A 24,654-nucleotide genomic window follows, 5' to 3' on the forward strand; every position below is an offset into this window, starting at 1 on the left:
ACAGACCAGGGGTCAATTCCATACTCGGGCGACTGTCCATGTGGCGTTTACACATTCATTCTGTGTCAGAGTGTGGGTTTCCTTCGGGTGCTCCAGTTTACTCCCACAGTCCAAAGATGGGCAGTTTGGTGGATTAGCATGCTAACTTGCCCACAGTGCATCTGCAGGATTAACCATGGAAACCCAGGGTTACAGGGACATGGTGGGGTGGTCTGTGTGGAATGCTTTACGGAGAATCAACGTGGACTCAATGGGCCAAATGGTATGCCTCCACACTCTAGGGATTCTATGATTTTATTGATTTAAACATGACCACTAATAATTTGAAGTTGTTTGAGTTGTGCTGGCATAGCTGGTATCTATAAATTTTAAATGTTCAAGCAATTCTAAACCGTGAGAATTAAACACACTCCTCTCAAATTGATCCAACTGTCAAAATGTTATGACTCACAACTTAACACTCAGTGTCACTTCACTTTTGCTTAAATTGGGAAATCAAGTGTGGGAATCACTTCCCATTATGCAGAGACTAACAAGACGGAGAAGAAAAGATGCAAGGTAAATAGGGAAGAAAAATCAAGCTTCTGTTTTAAAGTACTGAAACTGTAAGAGAAAAACAAGGTGAGGGTTTTCACTGGGTGAGAATTAATGAGAATACAAGACTGTATGACAAATCGAGATATCATTAAACTATAGTGTCTACAAAGGAGACAAACAAACTCGAAAGCATTGCACAAAAACAACTTCCTTATGAAAGGTACCTCGGAGAAGGATCTCCTCTTCAGAATTAGTCACTACAGCGCAGGAGCTTTGGAAATTGTACATACTAAGGGTGGGTGACTTGAAAGAAATTGATGAGAGGAATTATCAACCAGGCTGTATAATGCTGTCTGGTTGAGAGCAAATGTTGCATGGAAAGCTACACAGTAATTCAGTCCACTCCTTACAAAAGGTCAACTATAACTTACCTCCACTTTTGGGGACAGGGGACACTGAAAAACATGGAGGATTGTAACTAGGGAAATGAAATATGTTCTATTAAATCCCCTAGTGGAACAGATTGTACAGTGTGGGGGAGAAATGATTTTCAATGGACAAAATAATATTGCTGAATTTTATATTTGACACATTAAAGTAAAGCTGAAAATGTGTTGCTGGTTAAAGCACAGCAGGTCAGGCAGCATCCAAGGAACAGGAAATTCGACGTTTCGGGCACAAGCTCTTCATTAGGAATGGCTTGTGCCCGAAACGTCGAATTTCCTGTTCCTTGGATGCTGCCTGACCTGCTGTGCTTTAACCAGCAACACATTTTCAGCTCTGCTCTCCAGCATCTGCAGACCTCACTTTTTACATTAAAGTAAAGGCCAATCTGATTCTGAGCATTAGTCACAAATCATTTTGTCTTGTCGTCAAAAATAGTGAACATAATCCTAGCAATCAGACTGTTAAAAAAAACAACTTAATTCATCTTTTTTCATTAAAAGTACCAAAGAAAGAACTTGAACCAAGACTGCACAGAAAACTGTTTGGCTCAGGAAGGATTAGGAAATCTTATCAATTAAAAAACAGATGCCAATCAAAAGCAGTTCATGCAGTTTTGGCCAATGTGTTGTAAAGGAGTAGAATAAGTTTCACATGATGAATTTCTGAGACAAAATTCTGTTTACATTTAACTGTCAATGCTTGGTTACTTTTACTTGGTGAAATTAACCAAGCACTGACAGTTAAATGTAAAATTAATTTTGTAACAGTATTTCTAACCTTGCTGCAAACCAAAGCTCATGGTAGCTTGGTATGGTTAATACCATAGAATGTTCACCTGGCTCACCTCAATCAAGTTATTAAACAAGCTGGACAAAACTACACCCTTACAAATTGCTACCAACTATTGAAAAACAGGCACATTGGACCAAACAATCTTCACTTTTTCAAGCTTTGTGTCCCAACATGTCTTTATTAACAGGTTGTGGCCTGCTGCCAAGACATTATATTGTCCCAAAGTGGATTATTCATTCAAGTAATAAATCTCCATGAAGGCATCATTCTCTGCTAACGCAGTGATTAGCAAGCAGGGTGAGAAAGATGTAAAACCAATTCCTCTAAACTCATTTGCACTACTGCATCAGATCAAGCTGCAGCTGAAATAAGAAGTTAACATATGCTTTGGGCACACCAGGTTGCCAGTTCGGGGTCTCAGATTTTTGCGTCTGTAGACCTCAGGTTTGAGGAGGTCATGTGCACTTGCTTCATATCACAGTGCTCACTCATGTGTAACGCAACTTCTGTGACACTGAATTTAAGCCAATAACACTATCATTCTATCAAATGGAATTTTTCCTCCTTAGCCTACCAATAAAGAAACTTTTGCTCCAAGGTTTGTCATTTTTGATGAGCTTTAGACAAGAGTGCCAAACAAAGCAACACCATGCAATGAAAGGCTAATGTGCACTCCAGGGAAAATTGTTGCTATCTAGTACAAAATCATATCTCTTTTTCCTGAATGAGGTGGATCATCAGGCATCAGCGATTAGAGATTTCCATATCATTCAATATCAAGTCTATCTTCTTCCACTAAGCACAAAATGTCTGTCAAATTCATTTACATTATAGCCTTTCACACATTGGTACTAACCCTCCAAGTTGCATTGGCAGGTGCTTGCGATGGATCCCGTGGCTACCCTCCACAAATGCATTTGGAGGTTTGTGGTAAACAGATGCCAATGACCCGATGTGACAGATGAGCTCATCCAGCAGGGTCGGTTCTATCAAATCAGTCTCTTCAGAAATTAGTGGCTTTTCAGACAACACTACTTCTTTTGCAGCCACAGGGTCTGTGGACAGCAGGCGCCAGTATATATAACCACGGTCACGGAGATCAGGATTATCAGAATCCTAGAGACATACAGAAAGGGAAGAAATATTAGCATATCTATAGCTTTTGCCAGGTCAGTCCAGTTTACTCTTGATTCAATTATTGGAACTCACCAGTAAATAAAACCATGTCTTTTTAACCAAAATACTGATTGCAAATACTCAGCAAAATCCACTAATGTCATTTGAATATTCTCTTCCACTGAAATGAATTTTAAAAAGAGCTGATATATCACCACCTGGAACTATAAGAATTCAGACTCTCACAGGCTGGGGGTCGCTGCAGCTCTTTGATGAGCTAGCCAGCAACTTGAACGCAGAACACGCTGTACATATGCAATCTATAACTAACCTGTGTGTCGTGCACAAAGTCCCATGGACTGAAGACAATTTTGTAAATATACAGATAACCTCTAACATCACAAAAAAAAGTGTCAGGGTGAAGTCATTTGACAAAAACAAAATATTATAAATGCTGTGAAACCAAAATAAAAATGAAGTGCAGCAGATACGGTTGCACTTGTGGAGAAAGAAAGAGAGTGAATGTCCCGAGTCAAATGGGGCTTCTTTTAAACTGAAGGGAGATTGAAGTGCAGCATGTTTTATGCTGTTGAAAGGGAGAAAGAAGGGAAGGTTCAAGAGTAAACTGCTGTCCTTGCATCCATTTCAGACATCAAGAGATAAAGCACAATTTTATATTCATAGAAGCTGAGCTGCAGCTGTAGTTGAAATAAAAATTCACACACTGGCACTTCTTTATTTGTAGTAGGATTTTACTCCACTAAAGAATTCCAATTACTCCCAGAAGCTCTGGTGAACAAACAAAACATCAAGGTCAGAAAGAGAGATCTGAATGTTTGCATTTTGTTTAGATCCAGCACCTTTATGCTTGAATGTCAGTATTTGGTTTTCCTTTCCCTCTAATAAAATCCACACTGATGTCAACACCAGCTTCATAATATGTCAGCAAACAAGACACACATAAAATATCACACACTAAATCTCCTTTCCTTATAAAAGCTCCACAGGCCCATTTATTCAGGCTCAGTGTGCAGCAGGTCAAAGACCACCCAAAGGAAGAAAAAGCTTCTTCTTAGGCAATGCCATGGGGCTGTGCAGGATTTGTTTCTACACTAAAAAGGAGTTCTCAAGCGACTGAAGAGTCCAGCGCATGAGCACGGTGGCACAGTGGTTAGCACTGCTGCCTCACAGCGCCTGTAGACCCGGGTTCAATTCCCGACTCAGGCGACTGACTGTGTGGAGTTTGCACGTTCTCCCCGTGTCTGCGTGGGTTTCCTCCGGGTGCTCCGGTTTCCTCCCACAGTCCAAAGATGTGCGGGTCAGGTGAATTGGCCAAGCTAAATTGCCCGTAGTGTTAGGTAAGGGATAAATGTAGGGGTATGGGTGGGTTGCGCTTCGGCGGGTCGGTGTGGACTTGTTGGGCCGAAGGGCCTGTTTCCACACTGTAAGTCTAAGTCTAATCTAAATCTTCAGATTGTGATACAAGCAGGGCAGCTGGTAGTTGGAGAGAAATGGGAAGATGGGATGCCCGGATTGTCATAGACTCCATTTACAATGGGAGTCTAAGTGCACATTTGTTCCCAGATGCTTTCCCTTCACTTCAGGGAGTCTTGTGGCAGGATTCCCCAGAATTCAGTGGGGATGTCACATATTATAGACGACAACTTTGAGACTGTCCTCTGCTATCCTGGGGCTTACGTGCCAAGTCAAAGGTCCGAGCAGAGTGTTTGATTTGGAGTATTATGTCAGGCATGCAGATGATGGAGCTGATCAAGCCTGATTAATGCTTCAATGCTGGGGATATTGTGCTGAGTGAGCAGCATATTAGCATGCTGATCTTACCAATGGATCCACAGGATTTTATAGAGGCCTGCTGTATATAGTCCGAATCTCTGAGTCATATAGGAGGGACTAAACTGCTCTGATTGTCAGTATTTACATTTTCTTTTCGCCTCCCCCCAACAATATCCACACCGACTTCACAATAATTGCAAATATGACTGACGGTAATATATCACGCATCAAACATTTTCCTTTTAAAAGTTCCACATACTCATAAACCTAATACATTTGATTTTTTTTAATCCAGTGAGCATCAGATTAAAGGTCACAAAAACAAAGGAAGAGAGTCAGGATGCAGTTCACAGTTACAAACACAGACACAAATGGACTGGATAATCTGCTGTATACCTTCTGCATGCGTGAGCCTTCTCTATCACTTTTGGTTTAACAGCATAAAGGCAAAGAACATCTGCATTGATAAATGGCGTTTAGCACTGAACCATCCATGAAAACTAAGTTGCATAGATTATTTTAGCATGCTTCATTCAACTCAGCTCAAATTATCCATTTTGCTCAATTCCATCCAAAAAGGGCTGATATATTGTGGATCCATTTTGTGTACTTGACTGAGCTCAATTTATCTGAATTGAAAAAACCCTCATTGCTCAAATCTTTGAGTACAGAAGTTGGACGTTACGTTACTGTTGTACAGGACATTGGTGAGGCTTCTTCTGGAATATCGTGTCCAGGTCTGGTTGCCCCGTTACAGGAAAGATATGATTAAATTGAAGAGGATTCAGAAAAGGTTTACCAGAATGGTGCTGGGAATCTAAGGTTTGATTATCAAGATAGGCTGGGTCTTTTTCACTTTAGTGTAGGAGGTTGAGGAATGAGGTTTATAAAATTATGAGTGGCATAGATAAAGTGAATAGCAAGGGCCTTTTCCCTAGGGAGGGGGATCCCAAAACTAGGGGCATATTTTAAGGTGAGAGGAGAAAGATTTAAAAAGAACACGAGGGGCAACGTTTTTAAAAAACATAGAGTGGTTTGTGTGTGGAATGAACTGCCAGACCAAGTGGTGGATGCGGGTACAGTTACATTTAAAAGACATTTGGATAAGGACATAAATAGGAAAGGTTTGGAGGGATATGTGCCAAACATAAGTCGGAACATAGCCAGTGTGGACTAGTTGGACTGAAGCAGCTATTTCCATACTGTATGGCTATGACTCTAAATAAAGCAAAAGCCACCTTACAAGAAACCAAGGCCGAACAGCACAAAGAGATAAATCTTGCTTTTTTAGGTAATGCCAAGATAGGACATGAAGAGCCTTTTTGCAGGATGAAAGAAAAATCAGGGAATGAAGGATTGTCTCAAAGATTAAAAAAAGGTTTTTGGATTACAGAAGTCTACATCATAAGCAGAACACTAGTTGTAACATTATCGCTTCTAGGATTTTAATTCCTGCCTTAGTTATATCGTGTTCAGATACTAAATGGCACGTAGTACAATTTCACCACAAAGATGAAACTATTAGTTAAACTGTATCATTTCCAATGCTTTGCCATTTCATTACAGTTTGATATTCAATTCAATTCCATACATTTCAAATACTTTACCTCATATCAGTAAAGCTCAATTCATTCCAAATGCAACTCATTTCACATGGCCTTTTGTACTAAATAACAAAGAATTTTAACTTTTCCTGATGCGAAGGAAGGGGTTTTTTTTGAGAGCGTAGGATTCCACAGTTAAGCACCTCACTCAGTTGGCTACAGCCCTAGAAACATTGCTGGTTTATTCAGCTGCAAATACCATTACAGCCAAATCCAATCTTGCACTCGCCCAACATTCACAGGGAGACCAAGGACAGCGTAACTCAGGCCCATTCCACCAGCAGCTACCTAAACAATCTCAGCTGCACCAATGTAAAATACAGCCCCTTCCAATGGCCCAAGTAATAATACACCTAACTCAACACAGACAAGTGAATTGAACTTGGGAGCCTCCTAGCTCGCATTCCTTCCCATAATCCCACAGTTCCCTGTTACTATGACTTAAATACAGTGGCATAATTCAGAAGTTTGCAGCTGATACAAAAATTGGCTTCCTACACTTTACAGATTTCTCTGTCATTATCAATAGGCTGCTCAGGTGGCAAATGGAATTTACTCTGGAGAAATGAGAGGTAACTGTGTCATGGCACGACAAATGGTGTGATATCGAGAAGCATCGTGGAATCGCACTAAGGCTGGCAAGAAAATTAAATCAGGTACTTAAGCTGACATGCTAGATACTTTCCTTAGACAAGGCACAAAAGTATCAGAGCACAGGGATTACACTGGAACTTTTGAAAGCACTTAGGCCATAGTTCAAGTACTGTATACAGTTCTGGTTATTATGCAACATTGTTTGACAAGGGAAATTTCTGTCCAAGAGGACAATTTTTTTTTCAAATGCTTAAAGTGTAAGTAAAATTAAAGGTAAAATAATTGGAAACACAACTTAATTTCGATTGTTATTTCTCACGTGTAAATGGTATTAAAATCTGTAATAAATCAAGCAGGTAATAGTTAGTTTGACATGATTCAGATGAAGCGCACTTGATTATCAGATTAGTGATGATCCTATTGAATGGTAGAGCAGAGTTGATGGGCTGAATGTCCTACTGTTGCTCCTATATGATATGGTCCTATTACTTTGCCAAATCTCTTTAGTATCAATACCCAGGGATCAGACAGAAGCTGCAGAGTACCTTGATCACACTCTGCCTGGAACATATCATAGAATAATGATCACTGAAATACAAATGTCCTTTCAGGCTACAAAGCAAACCCCAGGGTCAGGAGAGCTATAAGATACCACACGATCAACTAGCATTCCTTAGCCTTATGTGATAATGCTGGCACTTTCAGAGGTTATTTTGCCCTGGCTTTTTTTTTGAAGAGAGATTATAAGGTAGCCAGTTTGAGGTAGCCAGTTAAGATCACTTGAGTAAACAGCTTGGAAGGCTCTGTTCTTTAAAAACAGCCTGAATAGGTGCAGCCAGCTCTCATATTAGGATTTGTGTTTTGGTTTTTTAGTAGCAATAGAAGCTTTTGGGGTCTGAACAGAGTTGGAAGCTTCAGTGAATGCCTCCCGGATTCTACTCTCCCTGAATCTTATGTTTTTTCATCCTGGATTGGAAAACTGCATGTGAGAATGTTTCTGAATTTGCCTTCTTGCCAAGGGGTGTGTTTATAGGGCATTACTATATTAGAACAGTTAATTACTAATAGTTACTGTATCTATTATTCTGTTAAGTTTTCAAATAGAGTTGTTATTTTAACTTCCTCTTTCTTGGCTATGTAGTGTTTCAAATAAATTGTGTTTTGCTTAATATCGAATAGCTTTACCAGTCTAATTGCATCTGGAACAGAGACATCATTTTTGACTTTAAAAATAAGGAAAACTTTAGGATCTAGGCTACCTTCTTAAAATATTTTGAGGTGGGCTGGTCTGGTCCACAACACTATGAAGACGGAAACATTACCGAGCTACATAAACGTTAAGCCGGATAGCGAATGTTTTTATCAAACACTTAAATTATGGGCGGCACGGTGGCACAGTGGTTAGCACTGCTGCCTCACAGCGCCTGAGACTCAGGTTCAATTCCCGACTCAGGCGACTGACTGTGTGGAGTTTGCATGTTCTCCCTGTGTCTGCGTGGGTTTCCTCCGGGTGCTCCGGTTTCCTCCCACAGTCCAAAGATGTGCGGGTCAGGTGAATTGGCCATGCTAAATTGCCCGTAGTGTTAGGTAAGGGGTAAATGTAGGGGTATGGGTGGGTTGTGCTTCGGCGGGTCGGTGTGGACTTGTTGGGCCGAAGGGCCTGTTTCCACACTGCAAGTAATCTAATCTAATCTTAAATAGGACAAGATAACGAGTGGACATAGGAGTTCCACACTGCAGACAGAGAGTAAGATATCAGAACTTTTATTTCAAAAACAAAAAAGCTTCAGTGTTAAGCATGGTGGTGAGGTCAGAACATTAAACTTATTTAAGGAACAGTGGAACACTGGTCAGGAGGTAACATGATTGGTCAAAAGATTTGGGTTAGCCTTTTCGGAATGTTCCAGGTCACAGTCATAAGCAATCCAATAATATGTTCACCCAGTCTAAATACTCAATTGTACATGAGAGTTACCCAGAGATTTGACAACATGTCCTCATTACCAGAGTTGCTTATCGATGCAATGTCTGTGTTTTTTACATTTTGCAACGGAGCCTTAGGAACATCAGTGAGATAAAGTTCATAAGAATTGGCTGCAGTAAAAATAAACTGACATTTTCTTCACTCAATCTCACTTCTCTCCTCACAAGATTAAAGAATAAGTACATGCTGTCCTTAACAGAAAAATGATCAGCTTGGTTTCGGCATAGCCTTTCTTCACAATTCCAAAAATTCATTAATTTTACAGCTCCCAACTCTAGGGCCCAGACCGATATCTTACAACCTCATCTCTAAAAGCGACTTCAATGACTCTTTTCATCCCATCTTCTCGGAACAAACACAGGATTGGCAAGTACTTCCCCATTCAGGAATCTGGCAGCAGACTTGTCAAGCTCTCTGTTTGCCCGAGGTTATTTTCTCTGCAGACTCTTCACCCAAGGAGTACATGAATAGAAACGTGGTTTAGACATTCACCAGCACATTTATCCAACACACCCTCGTTCGGATTCTTCATCTGACTCCAAACACTCATCTCCCAGGTTCGGTGGACTATGAATCTAATCATTCACAAAGTACATTTAACCTAACAGTGGCAATATCAAGAAATTGCAATATAGACTCGCACAGAGATATAACAATGCTGTGAAATGCCATGTGATCAGACATCCAAAGGGTGTCTACAATCCATCAAACATGTGCTGGTCAAAAATCTGGCAGCATCCAGCAAAACCTCCCAAGCACAAATGTTGTTTTGGTATATATATATATACAGGCATTATCTCAGCAAATTGCAAGCATTGCCCTGGCCTTCCTACCTGGGTTGCCAGACTGAGGACCTGCTGGACCAGCTCCTGAGTATCGGTTGGCTTCTTCAAGAACAATTTCACAATTGCCGTAAGCAGGGTCAATTGCACCTGTCAGAGGGAAATCACAAAAATTTTTATTCCTCTTAAATGTCAAATTGTTGAGCTTGTTTGATAGGTAGGTATGCCAATTCAAGGAATTTATTGCAGGCTATTACAAGGAAAGGCCCAAGTATTCTCCTTAGCCTTTTCATGTTAACTCCCTTAAACCACGAAACCCTGCGTTTCATATCCTTGTTATTCACTTCTGTTTTGCAATTGTCAGTGTCACGTCTTCAATGCTAATAAATTACTTTAACAAAATTTAGCCCATCGTTTTAATTCATGATCAGGTTTCGCTCTGCATCCTTTCCTTCTATAACCCTCTACCATCTGCTTTCCACAAATTACCTGGCTAAGGCAGAAGCAGGTGACCCAGATTCAGAGGGGCAAATTTAACAGCATTTATTCATCAGTATTTCTTCCCTGGAGCTCCACTTTCTTCAATTACTCCCAAGTCAGGAAGGTCGTGGAATGAATCACAGGGAGATAATTCTCATTCACTGAGCAGGTCCATTGGCCCCTACCTGGGTACTTTCATCATGGAAGCCATCCAGAAAGCTTTCCAACAGTTCATCAGCGTTGTCAATCCGCTCTGCGTATTCACCCACAATCCAGATCATGGCTGCCCGTGCATCTGGTTCATCAAGAGAATCTAAATTTTCACACAAGGTTGCAATGATGCTCTCATACCTGGCAAGTCAAAGTCACCACATTAATTACATCAACATAATATTAAATACCAAAGACTCTATCTTCACTGACATTGCCAATCAAGTTTGTTTAAAGTTCAAAATAGATTATGTTGACATTCTTTCTTAGCTTCTTTTTGGTGAATGAAGAGCATTCCACTGGAGGCCACATTTTAATTCTTGGCACATCAGTGTTATGGTCTGTTTTAGCCTGAGATGCCTGTGTTGGATTGGGGTGGACAAAGCCAGAAATCACACGACACCAGGTCACCTCACCTGATGAAGAAGCAGTGCTCCGAAAGATTGTGATTTCACATTAACTCCGTTGGACAATCTAGTGCCGTGAGACTTCTGGCTTTACGCACTTCAGTTTCCAGTCAGGGACAAGGTTTGCTGTCACTGCAATACATTCTTAATCACTATAGATTTGCCTTGATTACTCCACTTGTGCTTGCGATTAATTCCCTGATTATTTCTAATAGCATCTATGCAACAATTCTATTCTTCAAATTTGTCATAGCTATCCTTGAAGAAAACAGATCTGAGTACTTTGAATAAATTAGAACTACACTGTACAGGATATTGACTGGGAGCTTGACGAAAGTAAAACCGTTCAATATAAGATGGATTTTCCTCTGTCCTGCTCACAAAATATACCTTAAAATATGTGAAACTGAGAGGAAAGATGAATATGTAACTGCTATTCCTGTTTGCACTGGCTTTGATCCAATTATGCACATAAATGTAAATTCCTTTTCAGTCAGGAGAGAGAAAGGGAATAGGCAGACAGTGCAGGGAGCCCCTGTGGCTGTTCCCCTCAATAAGGACAGAACAACCTCGCTTATCCAACGAGATGGGTAGGGGCTACTTTGATGGATAACTGATTGTTCAGATAATATATGTGTTGTAATTAATGAGAGCTGGCTATCCAAACATGCCTTGGTTATCTGGCAACGCACGTCATAATGCCGTTTAGCTCAATGCTGAGTTGCCTAATGCTGTTACGTGACCTTGTGATCTTGCTCGGATTACCCGAAAGTTGGATAATTGAAGTTGCCCTGTAGACCGTTTTGGATACCGGAGGAATCTTTTTCCCACGGTGAAAATGTTGATCACAAGGCGGCATCGTTTTAAGGTAACTGGAGGAAGGTTATGGGGAGATGTCAGAGGTACGTTCTTTGCTCAGAGTGGTGGGTGCATCGAATGCACTGCCAGCTGTGGTAGTAGAGTCAGATACATTAGGGATATTTAAGCAACTCTTGGATAGGCACATGAAAGTTAGTAGAATGAAAGGTATGTAGGTTAGTCTGACCTTAGAGTCCGATAGAATGCCAGTACAACATCGAGGGCCAAAGGGCCTATATTGTGCTGTACTGTTCCATGTACTATATTATAAGTAAATGAGAATGTTGAATATTTCTTAGAATTGCTAAAAGTTCATTAGAAGCAGATGGTTCCTGCACAACTTTTTTCTACTGCTTCCTGAACTATTTGGATACCACTTGCCTTGTTGATAAAGTGGCATTTTCATAGAAGTCTTAAATTTTGAATTTTTAAATAAAAACATTTTTTCTATTTTGGTGCTTGGCAGAGCTTTACATTTACCTTTTACATTTAACAATGGAAGCAGTGTCTTGGTTTTCCTAAACTTCTTTCTTTGGCATTGTGGTTTATTTAATAGCTGTTTGCCCTGACCACCTTCAAATATGTCAATTCCAATTGTTTTCTGTTACTCTTCCCCTCCTGAAACAGATAGGACAGCTCTTGAGACAGGGCAAAAGAAATTACCAGAATGATTTTAAGGACAAGGAATTTTAGCTGCAAGGTTAGTTTGGAGAAGCTGTGGTTGTTCTCCTTTGAACAAAGGAGATTGGTGGAAGGCTTGATAGATTATGGTATAGGTAATATAACATATAGATAAAATACAGCTGCTCCATTAACAGAGTCCATGAGGAGGAGAAACACATTTGGGCAAGAGATTCGGGAAAACATAGGAAAGTAGGAATTAGGAGCGGGAATAAGCAATTCAGTCCTTTGAATCCTCTCTGCCATTTAACATGACCATGGCTGATCTTACCCTGGTCGGAAATTCACTTTCCTGCCTGCTCCTCGTGGCTCTTTATCTCAGTTTTCATCAGAAACTTTAGCTATTTTGTTCTTGAATCTGTTTGTTGATTCTGCCTCCACTTCAGTTTGGGGCAGATAACTCCACAGGTTTACAACCCTTTGGGAGAAATAACTTCACCTCATCTCAATTTTGAACCGACGTCCTCTCCACATATATGCCCTTTTGTTCAATGTTCACCTCCTCAATGCCCTTGAGCATTTTACATACCTCAATCAGATGCCGCCTCTTTCCTCTAAACTCAAGCAAATAATAAAATAATCTAAAATAATCAACCACTCCTCAAACGTCAGCCTGGAGAAGCTCCTCTGCACTGCCTCCAGTGCCAGCACATTCTTTCTTAAGAACAGACGAGCAGAACTGGACACAATATTCAAGCGTGGTCTCATCAACCCTTTCTATAAATTGTAACAAGACTTCTTTACTTTGATAACCCAATCCTTTTGCAATAAATGCCAGATTCCATTTGCCTTTCTTATTATATACTGCACCTGCACACCCACTTTCTGCGATTCATGTACAAAGACATACAGATCCCTCTGCACTGACACACTTCGCATCTGCTTCCCATTTAACAATCTTCCTTTTTGTTGTTCCAACTAAAATGGACAACCTCACAGTTATCCTCATTCAATTCTATCTGACCCATTCTCCTAGTTTAGCAATATCCATCTGTAAAGTCTTTATTGCAACATCACAACCTGCTTTCTGACCGATTTTAGTATCATCTTGAACTTTGTTATGTTACACTCTGTCCCTGCTTGCAGATCATTTCTACAGATTGCAAATAGTTGAGGTCAGAGAACTGAATCCAGTGATATCCCATGAGTTACAGTCCGCCATCCAGGAAGGACCTATTTATCCTGACCCTCTGCTTTTAGCTTGAAAAAACATGGAAAAAAAAAAGTCTCATGTTAAGTGATAATGGCCTTGCACTTAATACCTACTAGCGTGGTGGAAATTAAGCAGATCAATGATTTCAATAGAAATTTGGTGGGCACTTGAGCAAAATAAACTGCAGGAACAATGGCAATAGACCAAGAGAGCTGGACTGGTTAACAAAGAGCTAGCACGGAGTCAATGGGCTAAATGGCCTTTTTCTATGTTACCATGGCTACGACCGTACGAAACAACCAGATTAGATTGGTTCATTAACACAGAGGAGAAAGTGAGGTCTGCAGATGCTGGAGTATCAGAGCTGAAAATGTGTTGCTGGAAAAACACAGCAGGTCAGGCATCATCGAAGGAACAGGAGATTCGACGTTTCGGGCATAAGCCCTTCAACAGGAATGAGGAGAGTGTGTCCAGCAGGCTAAGATAAAAGGTAGGGAGGAGGGACTTGGGGGAGGGGCGACGGAGATGTGATAGGTGGAAGGAGGTCAAGGTGAGGGCGATAGGCCGGAGTGGTGTGGGGGCGGAGAGGTCAGGAAGAAGATTGCAGGTTAGGAAGGCGGTGCTGAGTTCGAGGGATTCGACCGAGACAAGGTGGGGGGGGGAATGAGGAAACTGGAGAAATCAGAGTTCGCCTGGGAACCCTCCAACCACAAGGGATGAACTCAGATTTCTCCAGTTTCCTCATTTCCCCTTCCTCCACCTTGTCTCAGTCGAATCCCTTGAACTCAGCATCGCCTTCCTAACCTGCAATTTTCTTCCTGACCTCTCCGCCCCCCACCCCACTCCGGCCTATCACCCTCATCTTGACTTCCTTCCACCCATCGCATCTCCATTGCCCCTCTCCCAAGTCCCTCCTCCCTACCTTTTATCTTAGCCTGCTGGACACACTTTCCTCATTCCTGATGAAGGGCTTATGCCCGAAACGTCGAATTTTAGATTTAGATTACTTCAGATTTTTTTAGATTACTTAATAGAATTTATGGAATTTCCTGTTCCTTGGATGCTGCCTGACCTGCTGCGCTTTTCCAGCAACACGTTTTCAGCTCATTGACACAGAGGTCAGATTCACAGCACAGAGCACTGCCAGGTAAGATGCCAAGTCTCTTAGACAGCACTTAGAGAAGAACTTTCACACTGTACTCCCTAATATTTCCACACATGATCTACTTTCCTACTTACTTGTTGGGATATTTGCGGAAGATGTCCCTTATGACCACAATAGCCTCCTGGACGACATAATTCACTTTTGTCTGGATGAGATCAAGCAGAGTGCTCACACAGCGTTCAGCAGATTGCTGCAATAGAACAAGTCGCATATCAGAACTAAAATTTTCAAAAAAATGAATCCAATCAATTCCATAATTCCAGACAGCCATGAACATTTAACAGGAAGTCAAATAAATAACATTTAAAAAGTGCAGGTTTAGAAAATGGCAAGAAAAACAGCTTGAAATAATTAGCTTCCCTTTCATTGCCCTCCAGTACATCTACAAACAGGGTCAAATTTCCAGAGACAAATTGCGCACGCAAGATGGGAATAGGTAAAATCTCAGATTCTCAGAGCAGTGAGGCTATGAAAGCCCATTGGTACCAGAATGTGTTGGAACCTTACAGAAAGAACAAGCTACAAAGAAAGTTTACAAAAAGCTGAAGTTAATTAGCCTCCAATTGTGGCTAAGTTGGAGGTCAGGTAATGGCCTCGTGGTATCACTGCTGGACAGTTAATTCAGACTCCCAGTTAATGTTCTAGGGACCTGGTTCGAATCCCACCACGGGAAAGATGGTGAAGCTGGAATTTAATAAAACAAAAAATCTGAACTAAGAGTCTAATGACGATCATGAATCGGCCATTGTTGATCGTCGGAATGACCCATTTGGTTCCCTGATATCATTTCAGGAAGGTAACTGCCATCCTTACCTGGTCTGGCCTACATGTGACTTCAGACCCACAGCAATGTGGGTGACTTTCAACTGCGCTCAGTACAATTAGGAATGGACAATAAATGCTACCCTAGCTCGTGACGTCCTCGTCCCGGGAATGATAAAGAAAGAAACCCACCAGTGAATATCGGTCATTCAGAACTCACGGTGCAGAGTTGTAGTGCTTTATTTTAATGGCTGTTTTCTGTTAAGATTGCTTATTTTGGCAAAATAATTTATATTGCTTCATTTTCTAAGAATTTGTAAAAATCAGTAATGTCATTAGCTCTCAACATTTAAATGAATACATTAGCATTCCTGATAAAGGCATCAAAGCCAAACCCCTTCACCCCAAAAGCACTGTTCTTTGTTTTATTAAAATGCAAGTAGTGAAATAATCTGCAATTTCTATATGGCATTCAGAACGCACTGCAGTTCGGTTTGGTTTCTTTGTCCCCAAGGCTTGTGGTTCAGAAAAAAACGTAAACACAGAAGACTGAGGAGTGACCTTACAGAGATTTATAAAATCATGAAGGGCACAGATATGATGAATAACCACGGTCTTTTCCCCAGGGTTGAGGAGTCCAAAACTAGTGGACATAGGTTTAAGATAAGAGGAGAAAGATTTTAAAAAGACCTGCGGGGCAACACTGTCGCTCAGAGGGTGGTACGTTTATGGAATAAGCTATTGAGGAAAGTGATAGCAGCGAGTACAATTAAACATTCAAAAGGCATTTGGGCAGGTACATGGATAGGAAAGGTTTAGAGGGACATGGGCAAACCACAGGCAAATGGGACAAGTTCAGTTTTGGAAACTTGGTCGATATGTATAAGTTGGGCCAAAGAGCATGTTTCTATGGTGTATGATTGTGTTAATTAAATTGGAGAAGTTGATTTACAAGCATGTTACCAGGTGCTTTTGAGTTAGAAGAGGAGGCTGGATTGTATGTGTTTTTTTTTGCACTGGAGTTTAGGAGATTGAGGAGTGACCTTTCAGAGGTTTATAAGATCATGAGTGGCATAGTTAAGATGAATAGTAAAAAGTCGATTCCCTAGAGTAGGGGAGTCAAAAACTAGGGGGCATATTTTTAAGGTGAGAGGAGAAAGATTTAAAAGGAACCAGAGGGGCAGGTTTTTCACACAGAAAGTGGTTTGTGTGGACTGATCTGCCAGAGGAAGTGGCAGATGCAGGTACAGTTATAACATTTAAAAAACATTTGGGCAGGTACATAAGTAGGAAAGGTTTAGAGGGAAATGGGTCAAATGCAGGCGAATGGAAATAATTTAGTTTTGGAAAACTGGTCAGCATGGATAAGTTGGACTGAAGGGTCTGTTTCCATGCTGTATGGAACAAAGAAAAAACTGAATAAACCTAAAATTTCTCACCTCAAGGGGATTGAGAAACATTTGTTTAGATTGCCCAACTTGAAAGTGGATCAAATCCTGTAACAATCTGCCCAGTATGACTCTGTGTGCCCCTTCACCCCAAAGACTGGAGCAGTTCACACTGCCTTCTCTAAGCCAATTATAGATACGCAAGAAATGCTGAATGCGCACACCCATAAATATATAAAAACCGTTCGGCAACATTGCAACCGTGGTTCTTATTCAGCACCAGAGTTTTTCCACAGCATTAAGCTTACCTCAACTTTGATGGCACAGCGGCCAATGGCACGAACTGCTTTCCGTACAAAGTCAACATCAACTTCGGTGGCATATTCCTTCAGCTCTGCCAGGACCTGAGGGCAAAAAAAAAAGGACCTTCTTATAACTAAACATCTTAAACAACATCCAATTCTTTTCAACTGAAACCACAGCCAAACACGAAACTTGACATTTCCCTCACTCCACATACTCTTCTAGAGCACGAGGTTTCCACAGCAATTAACAAGTTTTGCTGAAGGACAGCAAAACAGCAGCTAACATTGATTCAAATTGTGCTGCTGTAAAAGTGGGAAAACTGCCAGTGTTCACTCTCACTACAACTGCAAAACTGACAGCAACTTCTGCACACACGCAGATAAACAGAGAAATCCAGAATTTCATGTCAGTGCTTCTCCACTGGTTCAATCCTTGCAATGGAAATCTTTAGAAATCACCATGTGATGTGAATTTCCACTTGTAACGCTATTAATCTGACTGTAAAAACACATGAAAGACATCTGCCATGGCGACTGAGGTAAAACTAGGTTTTAATTGCATACCAAGCCGTTATTGTTGAACCAGTTCTCTGGTCCTGAAAAACTGACTTTGCCATTGTTAAAAATGATGCAGATTTTTAAAATAAATTTGAGGTAAATGAAATTTCCATTTCTACCCTTACTATATATATATTCTATTAACTGATTAAAACATACATGGCAACCATTGCTTTTGTCTTCCTGGCAAGCTGTCTGGGAGAGGTCTCTGCTGTTAGCAATTTAAGCAGTGGTCAAGAAAGGAAAGCAACGCATCTACTTCCTCAGGAGGCTAAGGAAGTGCAGCATGGCCATAAAGACACTTACAAAGTTTTATTGATGCACCACAGAGAGCATCCTATCTGGATATATCACAGCGCAGCATGGCAACTGCTGTTCCCAAGACCAATCCATCACACAAACCAGCCTCCCACCCACTGACTCCATCACACTTCCTGCTGCCCCAGGAAAGCAACCAACATCATCAAAGACATCTCTCACCCCAGTTTAACTCACTTCCGCCAGGCAGACAACATAAAAGTTTCTATGCGCATACAAACCAATTCAAGAACAGCTTCTTTCCCGCTGTTAGCAGATTTTTGAATGGACCTCCTTAATGTTAATACTGATCTCTCTCTGCACTCTCTCAGCAGCTGTAGCAGTGTATCCTGCACTCCGTTCTGTTATCCTGATTCACCTGGATGGTATGGTCTGCCTGGAAAGCACCTAAGATAAAACTTTTCACTTTACCTCCGTACACGTGACAATAATAAATCAAATCAAAACTATTTCGGGCATCACTGCTACTGTATGTCTAAAGGGAACTCTGGAATTAAATTAATGCTAGTACTCACCAGCTGCTTGTAGTAAGGTTGCTTCCAGGTTGGCAGCAAGTGCTATCATTCATCACTGGCTGCAAAACCCAGGCACCCAATCTTTCAAAGACTGCTGTAGCAATCCTAAAATAACCAGTGCTAGGTTGCAGCACAACTTTGGTGAGAATTAGTTTTCATTTATTCATTCGGGTTTTCGAAACTAACTTCTAAGCTCCAATCTTCCTTGCTCATCCATGCACTGGCCTGTGTGTGTGGGACCAAGCTCACAAATAGTAACTCTTTTCTCTCTACATCTGCTGCCAGACATGTTGAGTTTTTCATGCAACTTCTGTTTTGCTTTCAGATTTCTAACATCTGCAATTCCATAATAAACTAACCTGTCCATATCAAAAATCCTTCAACGATGTTAGGAAGGATGTTGTGAAATGTGAAAGGGTTCAGAAAAGATTGACAAGGATGTTGCCAGGGTTGGAAGATTTGAGCTACAGGGAGAGGCTGAATAGGGGCTGTTTTCCCTGGAGCATCGGAGGCTGACAGGTGAAATTATTGCGGTTTATAAGATCATGAGGGACATAGATAGTGTAAATAGATAAGGTGTCTTCCCTGGGGTGGGGAGTCTAGAATTAGAGGGCATAGGCTTAGGGTGAGAGGGGAAAGATTTGAAAGGAATCTCAGGGGCAACTTGCTCACACACAAGACTGGTGTATGTATGGAATGAGCTGCCAGAGGAAGTGGTGGAGGCCGGTACAATTATAACATTCTAAAGTCATCAGGATGATTATATGAATAGGAAGAGTTTCGAGGGATATGGACCAAGTGCTGGAATATGGGACTAGATTAAATTAGGATATTTGGTCAGATTGGACAAGTTGGACCAAAGGATCTGTTTCCATACAGCTCTATGACTCGGACAACTAGCTGCTCAGTCTACTTAATAACTTTTAAGCTCATTCTGTATAAACTGGGGAACGGCCAAACAAATATGGGTAACATCAAATCAAAAGCACAGATGTGACCATTTGAGCTGCCCTATTCAATTGCTGTGATTTCAATAGTTTCCTGGATAGAGAACACATCTTAGAGACAAACCTGTAATGAGGTGACAGTATCAGAGGCAACAAAATCCTGATTGGGATGTAATTCTATTGAGTACACCTGAAGACAGCAATATAATTAGCATCACTAAGACAGGCATATTAAAAGTAACTGTTAATGCACTAATCTTGAAAGAATGAACAAACCTGCTTTGATAAAGAGCCTTGTAGATTTTCATAAAGTGCTCTGCAGCTAAGTAATTCCTGCCCAGTCACGGTCCTCACTTGAAAGAAAATTACAGCCAAAGTGTACACAAAGTCCCATAAACAATGGGATAATAGCTATATAATGTATTTTCATCTCAGTTGAGAGAAGAATATTAGTCAAAGTGACAGGAGAACACTCAGATCTTCATCGAGTAATGTAATGGGATCTTTAATGCCCACATAAATAGGCAATGACCCAATTTAACCTATCATCCAATAATGAAATATTCCTTAAATATTTATGGGGATATCGAGCTGGATTCTGTGAAGTCCCTCAAGTGGGTTTTTTGCCTCAGTGATAAATCTATTATCACTAAATGAAGGTTAAGACTTACTCAACAGCACATCTTCCAGGTCAAAGCTGACCATTACATTAATAAACAGGTACAGGTACTAACATCTGAACTATATGAACAGGGTAACATTCCACAACTGCTTGCAAAAGAATTTTGCATGGCTTCTAAGTACAAAAGTACTTGCCAAAATGACAACTATATATATTTGCATAGAGCCTTTAATATAATAACCGAGTTTCCTACACTTCCACAGGCCTTTCTAAAATCAGTTACAAACCTAACACGTGTACATCAGAAATGATACTCAGATCAATGTCAAGATAAATTCTGAAGGATGGACTGCTTTAATGTTGACATTAAACAAAATAATCCTGCAGTTAAAAATTTTTTCCAACAACCTACATCATACTCCAAACTATAGTCTGCCCAAGGCATTATTATAGCAATGAGCCATTTATCTGCTTAATCTGAAGTAGCAGTATATTTAAACACCCAGCTTTGGGCCTTTTACTTTCTAAGACAAACTACATTACTCATGCTGAGCTAGAACAGCAGAAGTCTGTGTTTTCTTTGTTGGGATTTTGTTAGTCTCTGATAATCCTATTGTGCCCATTCAAGATGTCAACACAAAAGGAACCCCAAATCTGCTTAACCTATTTTCAGGATCTACCAATAGGGATAAAGCATTTTCTAAATGAGTTACAACTTTGCAAGTGCACACAAAATTCACTTTCTATCATAGTGATGGCACTAATTGCTACAGCTACACTATTGACCTGATGAGTCAGTCAAACACAGATGCTTCTACTTACATATTTTTAATCGATCTGTTCAGATGTGTTATGCTACACCTGGAGCACATGAAACTTGAATAAGAGCCATACTTAAACTTACTGACACTCTTGCACTGTACAACACAAGCCCTATAACAGGCCATACACTGACTTGTTGGGTGCAACTTCATTTCTGGCCAAATGTTTATTCACAGGAGCAACAAAACAAAAAGTACATCAGACTGAGTTAGAGGCAGCTCAATTTTGTTTTTAATTCATTCATGAGTATCAGTATTTTGCTGTGAATCAGTATTTATTGCCCATCTCTAATTGTCCAGAGTGCAGCTAAGAGTCAACCAAAGTGCTGTGGGCCTGGAGTCACATGTATGCCAGACGAGGTAAGGATGACAGTTTCCTTCCCTAAAGGGCATTCGTAAGCCAATGTTTTTCCCGTCAGTCAACAATGGATTCATGATTATCATTTGATTCTTAATTTCAGAATGCATTGAATTTATACTCCATGACAGGATTCGAACCTGAAGTCCCCAGAACATTACCTAGGTCTGGATTACAGTCCATTAATAATATCAGTAAGCCATGGCCTCCCCAGCCACACACACATCAACAGATATTTGCAAGTATAAGTGATCTGATCCCGGTATGCAAATTTATCCACCTGTTCTACACTGGAAACATCAACTGAGATTTTTCACCTTAAATTTTGTGGGATCTTTACTAATAACCATTAATTTGGTTCCTGTACATTCATTTTCATACTTACTTTTTAAAACTTAATTTAAGGATCCATCTCTTTAGCCTCAGTCAAGATATTGTCACTGGTCTATCCAAGGCTGTTTTTCTTACCACGAAGTCCAGCACTATTCCTTTAAAGGTGTTCACTTTTTCCGAATATCACTCCAATATAGAAATCAATGACGTGTGATGGCAAAACACAACCCGGAATTCACTTGATCTGTGCTTCATCAGCGTTGCCTTTTTTATTTTAATAAAACCTCCTTGGTTTCAGTAAAACTTTCTCCTGAATCTTTGGTCCTTCTCAATTTTCATGATCAACATGGAATTTTTTTTCATAGTGTATGAAACATGTGTATACATAGAAACAAGAGTAGGTCATTTAAATCTGCTCAACCATTTAACAACATCATGGTCAATCTGCTTGTAATCTCAGCTCCATTTTCCTGCTGGGCATTCGACGTCTGATTTCCTTCCTAATCAAAAAATATGTTGAACTCAGATTTGAACAAAGTTAGAGACCAAACCTCTATTACCTTCTGGGGAAGATAATTCACATGCAAAAAACTAACAGAAAACAAAAACACTAACAGAAAACAATTTCTCATTTGTTTGAAAAGGAAGACCTCTTCATCTTAAGCTTTGCCCTCTCGGGTCTCCACCACAAGATCATCATTCGGAACCCACCATATCCCGTCTCTTCAGCATCTTGTATGTTTCAATAAGGTCACCTGTTTAACCTTCCTTCATAAGCTAAGTCTTTCAACCTAACGATGAGTCGAGTGAACTGCTTCTAAAGAAATTATATACTTTTTTTCAAATAAGGAGATTACATCTCTACACAGTACTCAAGTACTTACCAACACAAAACTTCCATCCTATCATAGTCACATCTTTATCCACCTCCAAGTACTGCTCACAGATAAACATCACTTTCCTGGATCCTTTGTCAGACAAAACCACATTGCGCTTTTATTACCACTGAAGCACAAAGTGCTGGAGAAACTTAGATGGTCCGGTGGGGAGAGAGAGAGTGAAAGTTTACATTTCAAGTCCAACAAGACTTTTCTTCTGAGCTTCAGTTGTGTTCTGAGAAAAGTCTCTATTTCTTTCTCCACAGATACTACCAGACCTGCTGAGATTCTCCAGCTTTTTTTGTTTTTATTTCAAATCTCCAGCATCCACAGTATTTTACTTTTATTTGTGTTACAGTGGCTGCTTTTCAATTTTATTCTGGTTCCCATGAAGAATTATTTTCCTTTGGATTTCGAGAACATGATTCAATTTATTATTGTCACATGCACCAAGATGAAGTAAAAAAATTATTTTGTGTGCTAGCCAGACAATTTATACCTTACATTGGGATAACAGAATAATGCAGAATGAAGTGTTCCAGTTACAGAGGAGGTGCAGAGAAAGATCCACTCTAATGTATGAGAGGTCCAGTCATAAGGCTGATTACATTGGTGGAAGCTCTACTTTAATCTAATGGTACGTGTTTTCAAACTTTTGTATCTTCTGTCCGATGGAGGAGGGTTGAAAAGAGTATAACCAGGGTGGGAGGGGTCCTTGAACACACTGGCTGCTTTCCCAAGACAGTGGGAAATATAGACAAAGTTATGAGACAAAATGTTAAGTAGATTGGCAACACAAAGAATTCTAAATATCGCAAATGGGACGAGTTTAATTTAGGATATCTGGTGGGCATGAGGGTCTGTTTCTGTGTATCTATGTGTGTGTATTTATTTGTGCTGGAAATACCGTTGCATAAGCTTGTGATAACTTTTAAATTTACTTTGATGAAAGCCCAAATCATGTTTGTGGATATTTCGTCAGTACTAGCTGCTTGCTTGGAGATAAACTGCTTTTTCCATTTCTAGCATCAGCCAACCAAATTGTTAATTTCACCTGGTCAATTTGGTATTTATGGCATCTTTTGTTATTAAATTTCTTTCACTGACAACAAGAATTTGACTCATCCATTATTGTTTTCATGTATTTCCCTTTTTAGTATAGAACATAACATTGCAGTACAGGCCCTTCAGCCCTCGATGTTGCACTGACCTGTGGAACCAATCTGTAGCCTATCTATGCTACACTATTCCATTTTCATCCATATGTTTGTCCAATGACCACTTAAAGGGCCTTTAAGTGGATGAGTCTACCACTGTTGCAGCCAGTGCATTCCATGCCCCTACTTCCCTCTGAGTAAAGAAAATACCTCAGACACCTATCATAGTGACAGAGTCACAGAGATGTACAGCATGGAAACAGACCCTTCGGTCCAACCTGTCTATGCCGACCAGATATCCCAACCTAATCTAGTCCCACCTCCCAGCACCCGGCCCATATCCCTCCAAACCCTTCCTATTCATATACCAATCCAGATGCCCTTTAAATGTTGCAACTATACAAGCCTCCAACACGTCCTCTGGCACTTCATTCCATACACACATCACCCTCTGCGTGAAAACATTTTTATATATTTCCCCTCTCACTTTAAACCTATACTCTCTAGTTCTGGACTTCCCCACCCCAGGCAAAAGACTTTGCCTATTTATCCTATCCATGCCCCTCACGATTTCATAAACCTCTATAAGGTCACCCCTCAGCTTTTGACGCACCAGGGAAAACAGCCCCAGCCTAATCAACCTCTCCCTACAGCTCAAATCCTCCAACCCTGGCAACATCCTTGTAAATCTTTTCTGAACCCTTTCAAATTTCGCAACATCTTTCCAACAGGAAGGAGACCAGAATTGCACGCAATATTCCTAAAGTGGTCTAGCCAATATCCTACACAGCTGCAACATAACCTCCCAACTCCTGTACTCAATACTCTGACCAATAAAGGAGAGCATTCCAAAAGCCTTCTTCACTGTCCTATCTACCTGCGACTCCACTTTCAAGGAGCAATGAACCTGCACTCCAAGGTCTCTTTGTTCAGCAACATTCCCTCGGATCTTACCATTAAGTGTATAAGTCCTGCTAAGATTTGATTTCCCAAAATGCAGCACCTCACATTTATCTAAATTGAACTCCATCTGCCATTCCTCAGCCCATTGGCCCATCTGATCAATATCTTGTTGTAATCTGAGGTAA

General features: G+C 40.5%; 1 protein-coding gene across 2 annotated transcripts in view; it reads right to left on the reverse strand.

Annotated features, from left to right (window-relative positions):
- The window catches only part of ap2b1 (adaptor related protein complex 2 subunit beta 1), a 313,188-nt gene that overhangs the window by 189,719 nt on the left and 98,815 nt on the right, over nucleotides 1-24,654 (reverse strand). For both annotated transcript variants that reach the window (XM_060848300.1, XM_060848299.1), the window contains exons 9-13: nucleotides 17,063-17,158; nucleotides 14,679-14,794; nucleotides 10,316-10,481; nucleotides 9,702-9,800; nucleotides 2,633-2,892 (exon numbers count right to left, since the gene is read on the reverse strand). In XM_060848300.1, the coding sequence (XP_060704283.1) occupies nucleotides 2,633-2,892; nucleotides 9,702-9,800; nucleotides 10,316-10,481; nucleotides 14,679-14,794; nucleotides 17,063-17,158 (737 nt within the window). The remainder of the gene's footprint in view (nucleotides 1-2,632; nucleotides 2,893-9,701; nucleotides 9,801-10,315; nucleotides 10,482-14,678; nucleotides 14,795-17,062; nucleotides 17,159-24,654) is intronic.

This window comes from Hemiscyllium ocellatum, chromosome 31, assembly GCF_020745735.1.
Source record: "Hemiscyllium ocellatum isolate sHemOce1 chromosome 31, sHemOce1.pat.X.cur, whole genome shotgun sequence".
Taxonomy (NCBI): Eukaryota; Metazoa; Chordata; class Chondrichthyes; order Orectolobiformes; family Hemiscylliidae; genus Hemiscyllium; species Hemiscyllium ocellatum.